General features: G+C 45.3%; 1 protein-coding gene across 4 annotated transcripts in view; it reads right to left on the bottom strand.

Moving 5' to 3' along the window:
- Positions 1-16,448, bottom strand: part of MCC (MCC regulator of WNT signaling pathway) — a 387,851-nt gene that overhangs the window by 53,440 nt on the left and 317,963 nt on the right. For all 4 annotated transcript variants that reach the window (XM_010987516.3, XM_064483092.1, XM_031448803.2 and 1 more), the window contains 2 exons: positions 13,757-13,920; positions 11,196-11,402 (listed from right to left, as the gene is read on the bottom strand). In XM_010987516.3, coding sequence (XP_010985818.3) covers positions 11,196-11,402; positions 13,757-13,920 — 371 coding nt within the window. The remainder of the gene's footprint in view (positions 1-11,195; positions 11,403-13,756; positions 13,921-16,448) is intronic.

Here is a 16,448-nt window from a genome sequence, read left to right as displayed (position 1 = left end):
TTCACTGCCAAGGTTAAAAGAAAGACAGTAAAATCTCCAGGTGCCAGAAATGAAGTGAAAGTAAGGCTAGCGAGGTTAGAAGGGCGGTGGTGCTGCAGCAGCCGTGGGAGTGGAGAGCCGGGCAGGGTCCGGCAGGAGAGGGACAGCAACCCTGCAGGGTCAGGCTGTTTGAGGGTATCCTCCCACATAAAGCCTGGAGCCTTCCTGCCCCGCACACCTGTGAGAAGTGGACAGACAGCGCCGCCCTGGAAGCAGAAAGAAGCCCTCGGCTGAGCAGAGGGTCAAGCCCAGGAAATCAACATCTCAGACCCGTGACGCACTTGGGTATGGAGTCCAAGTTTATACGACCTCCTACTGCAGGGCCCCAATCTTAGAAATTAACAGTGAAAACTTGTCTGGATTTTGCAGGCCACTTGCTGCCGCAGAGACCTAATTGGGAAACCATGCAATATCATTAAGGAATAGGAAGAGACTTAAACCTTGCATGACTGGGAGCCCAGGACCACGGAGCCACCAGACATGGAGGGGTGACCGCAGAGAGCGGAGGTGAGACAAGAGAGCCAGCAGTCTATGTCAGGAGGTGAATTCACCGGAGAAGTTAGCATAAGGCAAACAATAAACTATGTCGTGACAAATATGTTTAGGGTCCTTAAAGATAAAAAGGGGTAATTTCCATACAGAGTAAGACATTATGAAACAAAAATAGGCAGGTATCAAACAAGAATAGGTAGATGAGAAAAAAAGCCTGTGGGAAATGTAGTCAATGAAATAAAATCAATGTACAGGTCAAGCTCTAGACTGGATAACACTGGAAAGAGAATTAGTGAACAGGAACATAGCACGGAGAAATTAATTCACAACACAGCACAGGGAGCTCAAGAGACAAAATAGGAAGGTGTCACTGAGAGTTATAAATGATCTTTGGACGTTCCAACACACTTTTAAAGGAATTCCAGAGGACAGGAACACAGGAAATGACAGGAAAACAATATTTGAAAAGAAAATAGGTAAGTTTTCCAGATGTAGAGACCAACCTAAGTCCTGAGACGGAAGAATCATGTTAGGTGCTAAGTACTTGTGGCAGTTTTTAGGTATGTCTGCAAATTCTTTGATATTTCTTCTATCAATAGTCGAGTCCTATTCCCCTCTCCTTGCATAGGCCTGGCCTGAGAGACTGTATCTGGTAAACAGAATGCAGGAGGAGTAAAACAGTGTAACTTCCAAGGCTAGATTAGAAAAGGCAATGTAATCTTGCCTAGTCTCTCTTGGGATGCTGGCCCTTACAAGCCAATGCTCTGTGATAAAGAAGCCCAGACCACTCGGAGACGATGCTTGTGGGTGTTCTGACCAGCAGTCCCTGCTAAGGTCCAGACGACAGCTAGCCTGCCCCACCAGACATAGGAGCAAGTAAGCCTCGAAATGACTCTGCCCTGGTCACCATCTGACTGCAATCACATCTGAACCCGAGAGAGAACTGTCCACCAGAGCCCAGTCATCCTCAGAACCATGCAGATAATAAATGATTGCTGTTTTGGGTCTCCATGTTTGTGGTGGTTTGTGCTGCAGCTGGTGCTAGCTGGAAGAAGATGAAAAAACTGCATATCTAGGAACACTGTGGTGCAAACGAAGAGCGAGGGCAAAGGATAACGAGAGAAACTTAAAGCTGTCTGGTAGGGGAGAGAGATGCGTTAGGCCCTGAGGGCAGGGGTGTAGGACTGTTTCACTCACTACTGTATTCAGCATGCTGAACAGTGTCTGACACTGTCAGTCTCAGTATAATCTTGAATATCGCTAAGTGAAACTGTTACCTGAAAATCCAGTACCTAGCTAGGCTACTATAGAATGCTGAGTAATGGCCCCAAAGATGTTCACACCCAAATGCTGGGAACCTGGGAATGTATTACCTTACACGGCAAAAGGGAATTTGCAGGAATGATTGGAAAAGGCAAAGAAGCAGAGCCGGCCAATAAGGAACACAGCCTTGGTGATAGTGAGAGTGACACACTGCAGACTTCTGACCTCCAGGACTGGGAAATAATCAATCCGTGTTATTTTTATCCACTATTTGTGGTAAACCCGGAAAAAGAATTGGGTAAAAAGAATAGTGATAAGCACAAAAACTGGGGATGTAGGGACAGAAGGACCCTTCCCGTGCTGCCTGTAAGTGGACGGACAGGCTGGCCAGCCTGGAAAGCCGTACTGCAGAATTTGGTCCAAGTCAGAACACACGCATCACCCCAAGACTCCGCAACCTCACTCCCAAACAGGTGTTCCAGAGAAATGCCCACACAGGGCCAAGGAGGACACGCACACGGGAATATGCCCTGGGGCACTGTTTGTGGCAGTGGGAAGTCAGGATGTCCCGCACAAGAGACGTGGTGCGGACCACAACACAATTCTAGGAGGCCATTAGACCTCGTGCATCCATGGCAACATGAACAGACCTTAAAATCAGAGTGCCGACGGGTGAAAGACAAAGAAGCCTACAGCACCACACGATTGATGTAAATTAAAAACAGCACGCAAAACACTGCGCATAAGGACACACATCAAATGGGGCGAAGGGAGGGAGAGAGAAAAGGAATAAATACATTAAGAGGGCCTTTCCAGGGATCAGTGAGTGTACTTTAACGGTGATATAATTAGCTTATCTCTCTGCCCTGCAGGCCAAGTTAAAACAAAGGAATGAAAGAAAGTAAATAGGAAGATGGGGGCTCAGGAGCATAAGAGACTGTGCAGAGCCAGAGACTGAGATGCTGGCGACGAGCAAGAGCCTGGTGTTAGCGCTGTCGCAGACAGACGTCAGAAGTCGGTGGGGCGGGCACAGCGCAGGGCTTCCAGACGGCGGGCCAGGTCCCCTAAGAGTGAGGTGAGATCAAGTGTGAGCAGAGCCAGCTCCCGGCCCTTCACTCCCCCAGGATGACGAGTCCACTGAAGGAGTCATCTGGGAACGTGGTCCCCAGATGAGTAACAGGCAGGAAAGAAAGGGGGCACCAGAGGCCCCAGTAGGATGAGAAACATTATTATTAGCCATAAAAGAACCAGTCTGTTCCACTGATGTTACGCAGCAGTGTTCACTGGGTAGCTGTAATTTCAGGCAATTAGGTTGTAATTCATAATTTCGCTGTGTAATGGAGCTGGTTGCGAGGAGAGGATTTCTACACCGTAGAGGGCTGAGATTCACTGGGCCGGAAAAGTTCTACTTAATGAGTCTGAGGCAGTTAGTCCTGTGTAGTTCTCAGAAAGCTGCCTCCTCAAAGCTCAGGCTCAGTGAGTGTTTTGCAGAAAACCACTTCCTCCCATCGGAGATCTTTTAAGACTTGGAGTCCTCCAACAGATGAGAAATCAGAATTTACTTACAGGAAAGATATATTCATTCCTCTAAGTGTTACTTGTTTCAGCAACGAAGTATTTTACTGTTAATGGCTATTCTGAGTTGGCTGAATCAGAAGAGGAAGAGATCACAAAACAGACAGAGAACAAACCCAGCATTTCCAGTCCCCAAAGACTTGACAGGTGTACTGCTTTCTCCCTTGTTCTACAGCCGGCTAAAGAACCTGGACCAGATTATCTATGTGGTTGCGTCAGGGAAAAGGTCAGAGCTTTGGCTGTCTTCCTAGTTTCTTACTAGCTTTCCAACCGATGGAGTCAGCTATTGCTTTACAGCCAAGAGCTCAACTTTGCACAGCCCGGCTTCCTCCCAGGAGCAGAGGCTGGAGAAGGGAGACTGGTGACGGATAAGCAGACACTGGTGCCACAACTAAAGAGGCTGCCTCACAATTTCTATGGCACAGATGTGCACGAAGCCCTTTTAGAGTCACCGGAACTATTTCCAAAGAAGATTACGAAAAGAATCATAGTTTTGAGGGTTCTCTGCCTTGGAATGCACTTAAAACTTCCTTGAACTACAGAGAAGACGGGCGACAGGTTTTGCCTATAATGCTCCTCCGCTGGGCTCAGATCAGGATAAATATATGCACAAATAGCTTCTTCTCCATGAAACAAACTTATTTTGCTTCACTTTGTGTTGCTTTGGAATGCTGGAAGACTGATCTGTGGAACCCTAAGGAATCTGGCCCCCCGTGCTACTATAACAGAGGATGTTTCACTTCTGGTCTGTGTGGGAGCAGGAGATGAAACAGGGAAAGGAAAGGAGTTCAAACGATAGAACAGTGAATGCTGCATCCCATGCTAAGGTTACCAGCGCCCAGGTTCTGGTGCTGAGTTAATGTCAGCATAGACCACGACTATCACACTCCAGTGGGCCTTGGATTTCTCATCTCTAAGAACGGTATTTCAGTACCTCTCGTAAAATCCTAGCACAGATTAAACGAGATGTGCATAAATCACTGCTCATTACAAGTAAATGCTCAAAACATGTTCCGTGTTATAATTCAGACTCTATGCCCTGCTTTGCCTTCAGAGGTATCTATTTTATAGTTCAAGAGGTGTATGTTTAGTTCGAAAATGTCCAAAGAATGTTAATGCTATCAATATTATTAACAGGTCCTTAAAAATAAACTATCAAGATTGCACTGAAAAAAAAATGCATTGGTGGATGGCACCTTGTAAAACTGTCTACTTTCCTTCATTGGATGAGCACGGGAAGCTCTCCCCTGTGCCAGGCAACGCCTCCTCGCCCTTGGATCCTCAGCATGCCCACATCCTGCCGGACTCTAGGATGAGCACACCCCTCTCCACACTCCCTCTTATAGCGCATGTGACCCTGGTGAGTGGTCAGACAGGGTTGAGAACCCCTCCTCTTTCAGATGCAGGGCTCATCACTGCCATATTGTGGCTCCTGGAGGAGTGGGCCAGGTGTGAGTAGACAGTGCCAGAAGGGCTATGGTTCTCTCTGTTTTCACTCCGCCTGTGGGGAGAGAGGTAAAGATGCCTGGAGAGGCTCTTAGAACCCACCCAGTGGGGAAATGAAGGACACTGCCTTCCACTTCCTGTCCCAGCACTTGCTGGGATCACACTGGGGAAGGGTGCTAGGGTCCTAGACCCCATTCACCGATTCAGTGGCTCCTGGAAGGGCCTGGGTGTCTGGCCTTTGAAGAGTTTCCCAGTGATTCTGACACACAGGCTGAAAGCCACCAGGAGGGATGCATGAAACCGCCTGCTCCTCTGGCACCCTGATGCACATCCAGGTCTATCTCATATCACACTCGAAGCAAATACATCAGCTGTGTTAGAAACATTACTGCTCAACAAATAGCCACATGCTCCTTCACATTTCTCAGCCCCTCTACAGTTACAGGCACCTGTCTAGTTCTGGCCAACAGGTTGTGAGCAGAAGCATTCAGGTACAGAGGTGAGTCTCTTCAACGGATGTTTCAGGTAATGGGTTATCGCTAGCCTGGGTTCCTGACTGCGTATTCGGAGCAGAGTTGTGCTCACCTACAAACTAGCACTGGATATGCAGTGCAAGCTGGAAATAAGATTTTCTGGTGCGCCATGCCCCTGAAATTTGAGGAGTGAGTTTGTCACTGCTGTATAACCTATCCTCATCTGGACTAACACTCCAGTCACACAAAAGAAGAGTCACCTGGGACTCTCGAATTGAGGCAAGAGAACCCTGAAGCCAGACCCCTCCTCTCAGCTCTCCACTGCAGGGCCAGACTGGTGCTGGCCATGTTACAACAGGTACCTTTCTTTTAAATAAAACTTTTATGAATTTAAACTTAGGTAATATTGGCATCTTCTTTCTCATATAAAGAAACTGCTAAGAGGAAATGGAACAGATAAGATATGAACAAATTTCCATCAAGGACAAGAGAATAACTGCTTGTGTATGGATATCAGTTTGTTAAGGCTGGGAGGTACACATCACTGTCCATAATCCATGCTCTATTTTTTGTTTCTTCAATTTGAAAATTAAAGAAGAGTAAAAAGAAAAAAAAAAGCCTATCCTTTTACTGCCTAGACTTAGCCTCTTAATACTTTAGCATATTAACTCCCTTTCTATTTCTAGAACACTATAGAAATGTTCAGGTACCCTCTGACCTACACTCAAAGGTACTCACTGCTCCCCTCTCCGACTACCATGAGATTGGTTTATGTTGTTCTGGTCTACTTTAAATACTCCTGCATATACACATACAGAGTTAATGCAAATGTGTACACATATAAATTCATACTAAATAGAAAGTACTTCTCTGCAGTCATGCATTTTCAATATACAGACACTGTGGTCAAGAAAGGTATCATGGAGGGAGAGGCAGACGGGGAAGAGCTCACATGAGAGCTAAGGCCAAATAAGGTGAAGCGGAGATGAAGCTTTATTTAACCTACATAAGGTCACAATAATTTCACTTCCAGAAATATCTCCACTGCTACTGATTTTTGGTTAAAAATATCAAAGTGACACTGACGTAGACTGTAACGGGAGATAATTCAGGCAAAGTGAATGGCTGCTTTGGAGACAGACCTGGCTCTGGTCACCTCAGTATAATGCTATACAGCTTAACTCCCAGTAGGGGTATATATTATATATATAGCCTAAAAGTAAGTACATATTATCAATGGATTCATTACTAGAAAGAAGTATGTAATAAAACATACGGTCAACCTTTAAGGTCATTACTCTTTCTAAGCAGATTCTTTCATTTAATTTGGACTCCTCTTTCAACCCCTTAAACGTGAACACAGATCGCCAAGTGCCCTTGGAGATAAGGTGGGTAAATACTGAAGGTGGATTCAATGTGGTGTTCAGAACCAGTGCAGTATTTAGAAACTGGCACCGATGGATTTAGAACTAATGGCTCTAGGGGTGGAGGTGGGCCCTGGGATCACGTAAGGGGATGCTCAGTAAACAGGAGTTCATGAGATGGGCGCATGCCACACGCCTGACTGAGAGGGACAGAGCCGGACCCCTCACACCTCCTGACAGCCCTCCTGCAGAAGAAAGATGCAGGCAGTCCCACTGCAGCACCACCATCCTGTCAGACTCACAAACTGAAAAGTGGCCAAAGGATATCAGCCTGATCTCCCTGAAGAAGCAGGAACTGGGAAGAGTTCAACCACACAGCCAGTGATCCAATCAATCCCGCTTACATAATCAAACCCCAATGAGAACTTTGGGTCCTGAAGCCTGAGTGAACGTCCCTGGCTGGCAATACTCAGTGTGGTCACAGGTCCCAGCACAAAGGAGGTAACAGCATATGGGACTCATGGCGAGGAGAGAGCTGGAAGCTTTCTCTGGGACTCTACCAGACTTCACCTGTGCATTTTGGTTGGTTCACATTTGTATCTTTCTGCTATAATAAAACTATAATCACAGATTCTTTTTAAGTGGCTCATGATAGGATTGTTACTTTGAAAAGCTTATGGAGTAAATGGGTCCTCAGAGAGTGGCAACATGTGAAGGAAATTTCTCTCTTGTACCTGCATCCTTCCTTAAGGGCTTCCTCGCTCAGCTCCGCCACTCCCTTCCCCAGCCCTCCAAACGCGACATTACCAGGACTTTGGAGTTACTTTCTGCTAAGGAGGATGAGATGAGAGGGAAGGAAGAGGGCACTGCGGCATTCTGGAGGTTTACCTGTCCTTTTTTCTGGCCAAGTGGCAGCCATTTAAGAATCTGGAGTTCAGAGTCCTCATTTATATTTCAAAAGACTTCAGGTGAACTGGGTGATTGCATTTTTATTACATGGATCCCAGCAACACAGAACAATGAAATCTCTTCGCAAATGGAACACTGAATCTCAGAATCAAGAGTAATTGGTATAGAAAAGACAGGCACTTGTATCTTCTTATGACTGGTAGAAACACAACCCCCAACCCACTCAGAAAGTCAATTAACTAACACTAAAGGTTCTAAAGACAGTTTGAGGGGGAGTGGGCAGACAGAGAGCGGCTTTTATTTGGTTCAAAATAGTGTGCCTTCTAGTCTCTTGAATTGATTGTAGTGATGGCCAGAAAGTCAAAGCAGAAGTCAGACCCCAAAGATGAAGGAAGCCTAGAAGGGGTGATGGAATTCATTCCCAGACATGGTGAAGATAACCAGGTAGGGCCCTGGGTACAAGGAAGAAACTCTGCTACCATCACCTTATGCCATGGATGTGCAGAACTTTCTGAAGAATTTGCACAAAATCTCAGAAGGAATGTGTGGCCTATTTTTGATTCAAGTCTGATTCAATGGGACACAGATTCATGAGCCTGTGGTCACATCCAGTTTGCTTTCCCAAACTATCTGGGGAAAAGATGGGTCCTTTTTGCTACCTGGCAGTTGACCTAAACAATTACGTTAAAAACGTGTAGTGCAGAGAAGCTGAACCTGCCAACGCATGTCCCTGCTGTGAGTTCCCAGGGCGTCCGTTGTGTTCACCCTTCCCAACCGCTTGACATGTACTACTGTAACAACCTGTTTACTTGCCTGTCTCCCAAACATCCTTCAGGCCAGTGACTGTGTCCTAGTCATCCTGCATCCCCTCTGCTTGGCACAGAGGAGCTGACCGATCATGTGGACGGAATGAATCAATGAATGAACAAAGAGCAAAGCGCTTCCCTTTCTAGACTCTACTTGGCCTAAATTTAACCCACTTCTTTAAGTGTGAGGAAATGAGTGGTTCTATTACAGAGCATGCAGAAATAAACAATCATCTCATTTAATAATGAGCTGGGACCAATAACAAAAATTGCCTGCCTGTTGTTCCTTAGTTACTGCTCTGCCAAGTAGCCCGATCTGTTAACTGACATTAAAGATCTAGTTTCATTAAATCTTGAACAAGGCTCAGAAAACCTCCTGAGAGCACTCTGTTTAATTACAGGCAGGGGGCAAGCACCAATCCTATTGATCTGGTCAGTTCAAATTCTACACAACGAATGTGGACGATAAAAGAAGTGGCCTCAATTGCTTTACAGGCAACTCTGATGAACTGTGGATTCAGAGTTGCTATAAAGACAGCAAAGACAAACCAGCCATGTTATCATGTGGTACTGTGGGATGAAATTGTACCTCAGTCCCTCCATAGAACTACATATCGTAAAGAACAGAAGACAACCAACCACAAAAGACACATTTCTCCTCAGGGAAATAAAATATGTTGGGTGGTGGTAGGTGGAAGTCATCCAGCACTTAAAGTCTAGTACACTGGCAACTAAAGACATCTAGCAAATTTTGATACCCACAACTGTCTTGGAAAAAAGAGAAATAAACCCAATTCGTGGGTATGTGTACAAATTCCTGAGGACATTGCCAATTGAGGAAGAGACACAAGTTCCTTTATAAGTTCCTTCATATAAAATCATACTAACTGCAAAACTTAAAATGTAATAAATGTGATCAGAAGAAAGGTTTTGAGTACAGTGTGTGTGTGTGTGTGTGTGTGTGTGTGTGTGTGTGTGTGTGTGTGTGTGTGTGTATTTCATGTCCATCTCAGAGTTCTTCAAATATCTTAAAGATTCTTAAGGGAAAAAAAAATAATGTGGTGTTACTCTTTCCAGAGCACTAAAGAGATAGCTCTAGATTTTACCCCCAAGAACTACTGATACTGTTTGAGCATTTACTATATTCCAGGCATTGGTGAAGTGCTTCGATAATTCATGAGGATTACCTAACTTTCCTGCACTGGGCACTATTACTACCCCCACTTCATGGTGGAGGAAACTGAGGAGCAGAGATGTTAGGTAACTTGCCAAAGACTCACGGTGACTTGTTAGATCAGGCTGTGACACCAGGTGATCACAGAGCCCAGGTACCTGGTGTGGTACCATCACACTTGCTGTTCTAAATACTAACCTCGGCCGTTGGAGAAAATACTAAAAAAAGAGGAATTTGGTTTTTTATCCTTTCCTAGTCACACTCAAGGGCTGTCTTGTGCTATAGTAACTCAAGTTAGAGGAGGAAATTTATTCTAAATCACAATATGTAATTAGGCCTAAGACCAACATTTCCTTCACAAAACAGGCACCATCAGAATGCCGCACGCCAAGAGCAAGTGCACCTAGTTAGGGCATTAGTCGTAATGATCGGGGAGTGTAACCCAGGAAACTACAGGTGGTGTGGGCCTTAGCACTAAGTCAGTTTCCCCAGCTTGCCCAGATAGAGTCTTTGCTGACTGCAATGATTTACACTTGCTGTTGAAAGGACAGCGACACAGCTGGGTACTGAAAATAAGCTTATGCATGAGTTCAGATAAAATGACATTCGGATATGAGAGTTAGGAATGCTGGCATTAGCCACAAATGAGGAAAAGAGTTGATAACGTTCAAAAATAGTAATTTCTTCCATATTCATACATAATGGCAACTCTGAAAACAGCGTGTGGATGAAAGCAGGATGATGTCCACAGGCTGACCTTATCGAAGAGCAAGTTAAAGAGTGATGGTGAGATCAGCTAGATGTATTCTTGCTCCTCTGTCTGTGTGCAAAGTTACCAGTCAGTGCACAACCAGAAAGCAAGCTTCTAATATTGCCAAGATGGAGAAGGAGACTTAAGTCGGTCCGGTAATTCAAAGCGAGGTTCAGTGGGAACTGATCCTGATGGAAGAATTCATTGCTTCACCTCCTGTCCAATCACACATCAAATTCACAGCCAAACAAAGGAGTACTTGTGGGTTCCTGAGAAAAAAACTCCCTCTTTGGAAAAGTGAGCGCTTTAACAATTCAGCCAAACGATTCTGTCCTGAAACATCAGCTCCGTTAGTAATGGATGTATTTCCCAAACAAAGTGGTTCTCAGACCTGTTCAGGCTGCAGAGCCATTTAGTAGGCTGGGGTGACTACCAGGAATTACACACACACACACACACACACACGATTATTAACCTTAATCTCTGTACTAGAGAAGATGACATTTCATACTAGATTCCGTATGGATATGTGAGAGAGGGTCTATAAATTGAAAAGAAAACTTACAGAAGAAACTGCAAAGGGGAAAATTTCATATATTTTTGCAAATTATAAAACGTTATTAGCCTACCTTAGAAGAACATTCTAATTGAGCTCGGGGAAGACGTGTGCACCAGGGGAATGGCTGAGAATCACTACGCAGTAGAATTTGTACCATCCACTTAGATTTGTGATTGCAGAGAAGAGGGTTTTTAAACTTCAGCACTTTCAGACTACTGTCAAGAATGATTTCATAACCAGAAAGGAATGGTGATTCATAAAACCAGAAATGCCACCAAATTCTCGGGGTCACCCTCGGCCCCACCCCCAGGGACAGGTCTGGCTGCGGGAACGGGCGTGCTCACCCTCCTCCGCAGGCGGTCCCGCTCCTCCCGGATGGCGTTCATGGTGGCCTTGGTCCTGTTCAGCTCCTCCTCTTTGCTGCATAGCATGGCAGTCAGGCTCTCGTTCTCTTCCCTCAGCCCGGCCAGCTCCTTCTCCCATCGAGACCGCTCTTCTGCCAGGTTGGGATACAGGTCCCGGCCAAGGACCCCCTCAATTTCCTCCACTGTCTGGAAAACACAGCCACAAAGACAAGCCAAGTGAGTTCCCTATGGGAAAGGGGAGGGGGAAAAAACAGGCTGGATGGGGGCGAGTGTCCACAGAGGGGTGGGTTCTACAGACATTTCACTGTGTAAAGTCATCGTAACCAGTGATATCCCCCAATCATCCTCTCCCCATTTTCAGATGAGGCTCTGTCACTTGCCTGGGTCACAGTCTGTATTACCCAGCAGTCCTCTGAGTAAGAAAAACACAACCCCTTCCTGGTATTTAAGTCCACCTGTAGTGCTAACTGCCTGTCCACACAGATATTTATCTACTTCATTCACCCACGTTCCAGAGTTGGTGAATACATATAACCAGACAGCAAGTCAGTTAGTGATCCTGATAAAGAAAATTCAAAGCTGCAAACTGCATACAAAATCTAAACTGAAGTTTCCTAAATTACAGGCTTCCCATGTTCCAAATCAGCACTATGAGAAGTCACTGCATTATTTCCAGCTTTTGGTGTCACATCAGAATCAGAAGGTGTGAATGAGGTTCAGTCTCAAGGTATGAAAGACAGAAATAAACCTCAGTGACACAGAAAAGAGGAAGCTCATTGCGGAGGTTTCTAAAACAGTGGGGATTTAATTAATAAGACAGCTAGGAGCTTAAAAAGAACAGAATCTTCATAGTACTAGGAGAGCTTTTCAAAAATTCATTTAAAACACCAGTATTAATAGAGACAGAACATGCATAAAATTTGAAAAAAAAGGAAGAACACACTCTGGTTGCTTTCAGAAGCTTCATTCACAATTATTGCCCTTTGGAAAAGGATGCACAAGCCAAATGATTTGGAAAGAGGAGGTGGAGAAGGGGGAGAAGGCAGTGGAGAGATGAGATGTGAAACAGGTCTCAAAGATGAGTGATGGTGATGCAAGGCTGTGTCGCTCCTGATGCTCGTGTGGGTTCCCTGATGAAGAACCCCTGGGATGAAGCTCACATGGGTTCCAGTCTTGCTGCCACTTTCCACATGTGATGCTTTGTCCTACCTCTCAAATCGAAGACTCATACCCTACTCAGCCCTGCTCCGGGGCCCGCTCTGTCCCAAGCTCGTTCGCAGAAGCCCTTGGCTTCCTCCCTCCCTTTCAGTGTTAAGGCTGGAGCTAGAAGCCAAGTTGACATTACAATCAAATGCAGGGCCTGGAGCCTCCAGAGGAAGAAACACTAGTGGTTGCTTCCCCAAACTACATCAACTATACATTTATAGTTGTGATGAATAAAGATGGAAAACCAGATGTATTATAGACATGAATCATGGTTTACCTCGAGATACCATAGCTCTTGTGTGAAAAAATCCAGGATTCCTGGATCGGGCTCAGAGTCCTCAGACATTTTTTAAATAACACATCACATTTTCCCTTCACATAGGCTCCTCCCAGACTTTTCAGGTTTAATTGCTAGGCCTGGGTCACTAAGCTCTGGTGAAGCGATATAGAGATACCAGAGGCCCGTAGCAACACGACTTGATGTTCCCATTGTTCAGGATGAGTTTGTGCAGATGCAGCAAATTCTTCTCACCTGGTCCTTCCTAAGCAGGAAGATGCGTGCATGTGAAAGGCGTGACTGAGGCCCAGGCCAGTGTGCTCAGGAGAGAGCAGTCATTCAGGCCCTGAGCCTCCCCCTTGTTAGCATCACGAACTGGTAACTCCTAAAACAACATTCTAGGGGCCTGGAGGCTTTAATAAAATTTCTATGTTAATCTTACAACCCCAGAGTGCTATATGATGAACCACACTAAAATGATATGGTTCAATACTAGAAGTCTAATGGTTTCCAAGGAACTAGCAGCAAAGCCAGTCTTTTTTTTTTTTTTTAAATTGAGGTAGAATCGATTTACAATTGCTGTGTTACTCACTGATGTGCAGCATAGTGATTCAGGTATATGTATACATATGTATGTATTCCTTTTCATATTCTTGTTCATTATAAGCTATTACAAGGTATTGACTATTTTGAATCCCCGTGCTATACAGTAGGACCTTGTTGTTTATCTATTTTATATATAGTAGTTAGTATCTGCAAATCCCAAACTCCCAGTTTATCCCTCCCCAGCCCCTCTCCCGCACTGGTAACTATAAATTTGTTTTCTATGTCTGCAATCTTGACTGTTGATATTATGACTTCTTTGTGATCCAACCCAATAAAATTTTTCGGGGCTCCTGCTTCTCCCCAGCGGCCCTCTCTCTAAAATGGCTTTCTTAGAAACACTCATTCCCTAACAGGTTTTTGAGGAAAATCACACTTCAGAAGAGAGGGATCTGATCATGTCCCTCATATGGTCTGCAAGAGCCAGGACAGAGAGGCTGGGGTGGGTGACTACCTTAATAGCCAGGTCACAGTGCTCACTGGCTGTGGTGAGCTGCTCGATGTGCCTGTCCACCTCGGCCACAGAGAGGCTGCAGCTGCTCTTCTTCCGGCAGCAGACGACGTTCTCCAGCCCAGTCAGCACCCTCTGCAGTTCCGAGTTCAGGTCACTGCAGTTATCTGCGAGTGAAGGTGCACAAAACGAGGTCAGCAGGCAGTCGGGCAATGGTCCCTCTGTTTCACTGACCATGAGGAACCCATTCAGGTATAAAGGACGGCAAGGGGGCCTGACATTTCAGAGCTGAACGCCACGCAGCCTCATCTCACAGGCTGCTGGCCCCGCTTCCGAGGCCTGGAGCCAATGCACAGGCTTTATTAAGGAGTTTCAGACCATGACCATTTTCTAGATGGCCACACCACGCTGAATTCTCTCGTCTTTCACTCAAAGTCCTTCACTCAATGGCAGCCACGTCTCGAGTTTCTTTAGTAAGAACAAAGGGGCTGTTGGGACCTCAGGTGCCTTCTGGTCAACCTTCCTGCTTAGCTATTTAGGTGAGTACCAATTCCAGAAAGACTTTCAGATAAAAAGATATAACTTTACTAAACAAGTGTTTTTTTTTACTAAAAAGTCCCAGAGTGAGCAGAGACACTAGGTATTTTAAAAAATAGAAACTGTTTTATAAGAGACAGTCTTTGCCCTCAGTGAGCTTATAATCAAGGCTTTCCTTTTTGTGATGTAACCATTCAACCTGCTCTACCACTGCAATTTATACGACTTCTATCAGGGGCAAAATGAACTGTTCTAACAAATTCCATACTGTTCTCCATGTAAGTGTCTTGTAAGCAATTTTAATAATTTGATTCTGACTTAAAAATCTGGATTATTTTTAATTGCTGGACACCCAGGGTGTGGTCAGGGAAGGAAAATTAATCATAATCTTAATGCAAACTAGACATATCTTAAAAGATAATTTTGTCGGGGGAAAACATCCCCTTCAAAGTCAAACACAAATATCTGAATCTATGCTGGATTCGGTGTATCACTATGCCACTGAATTCTTGCAGCAAAACAGATGTTAACTATAACAATTTATCAAAGTACACCTTTCCTTTACATCCAGCCTGATTTCTGCATGAAGGAAGCTTCATGTCTTCACACTTCCCTCCCCTTCCATTCTCAGCACAGGTTCCATGCACTAAAATGGTCAACTGCCTTTGGTGCTTACCTGTGGAAGACTTCAAGGAAACTCTCAGCATTATAGATCTCTCAGAATCTTTTGTTCAGCTTTGACTGTGTGTATCTACAAGTTACCTAAATCTAGACAGAAGGTAAATCTGAAGCTTCCACTCCAATGAGTGAACACAGTTATTCCCCCTCCTCCCCGACCTGTTCTCCTCATCTCTCCCATGTCTGTGACTAGGAGTACCAGCCATCCAGTTACCCTGGTTAACTCTTAGGCAACCTTGATTTCCTTTTGCCTCACACCCTAAACCCAGTCCATCTGGTGACTGCAACCTCCAAAACATATCCCCAAACGGCTCTCTTCTAACCATCTCTACTGATAGCAGCCTTGGTCCAAGCCACCATCATTTCTTAGCTGAACCACCTCAACAGCCTCCTACCTCCAGTCCCCACACTGTAGCCAAAGTGAGTCTCTTAAGGACCGAAGTCAGATTATGCTACTCCCCAGCCCAAACTAGTATATGGCTTCCCACTGTCTTTCAATAAAAGTCTAAACTCCTTACCACAGTCTGTAAGACTCTGCATGATCAACACTGTTGATGTGCTCAACCCAGGCTGTACCATGGAACTCCCTGGGGAGCGTTCATAAAACACCAACATCCAGGCCCCACCCAGGCCAATTAAATCACAATCTCTAGAGGTGGAGCTTTGGCACCAGAAGATGTTTTTTAGGTTCCTTGGATAATTCTAACGTGTAGTCAAAGTGGGAACCACTGATCTGTCTGGTCCTTGCCTCATCCGTCCACCTCCCCCCTCATCACTATGCTTTGTTCACACTCCTGCCTTCTCTCCATCCCTGGAAGATGCCAACCTCCTATCTGCCCCAGGACTCCCTTTTCCTTTGTTGTTTCCTCTGCTGAGACTGATTTCCATCCACATCTGCTCTTACATTCAGCTCTCAGCTCAAGTGCCACCTCCTCACCAAGCTCTTGCCCCTGCTTCGTCCCTGTCCTGTTATCCCGTCTCCTCCATGGCAATTTTCACTATCTGATCTGACTTACACGTTTGTTATCTCTCCTCTACTAAAATATAAGCTTCATGGAAGAAGGGACCTTGATCTTCCTTCTCATTGTATCTCCAACACAGATAGGCCATCAAAAGTTATTTTCTAAATGAGCCAATATAAACACCACATCATTATATATTTAAGAGCCAGCAAGACTAGAAACATAGACTGTCAACAGCAGCATGTTTTACATCCACCTTATGCTTTTTGTCTTCATCATGGTTCATGCCCTGAGCTGCTGACAGCGGAGGGACAATCCCCAGTGCAGAAGCCCCCTCTGGAGGTGGAGGGCAGGTGCCCACCACCCACTCAAGACAAGAAGTCCAGAGCCAGGAGCGGCACTCCTTAACGACCACATATGCTGGTGGAACTATCTCCAGAACACACTTAATTCCAGGGTAACAACTGGAGACGGTTCTCCAAATGATGGTTTACCTTGAGGTGCAGGGATTCCTGGTA

This window comes from Camelus dromedarius, chromosome 3, assembly GCF_036321535.1.
Source record: "Camelus dromedarius isolate mCamDro1 chromosome 3, mCamDro1.pat, whole genome shotgun sequence".
NCBI classification, from domain to species: Eukaryota; Metazoa; Chordata; class Mammalia; order Artiodactyla; family Camelidae; genus Camelus; species Camelus dromedarius.
The sequence above is the reverse complement of the archived record's forward strand: the minus strand, read 5'-3'. Positions and strand labels throughout refer to the sequence as shown.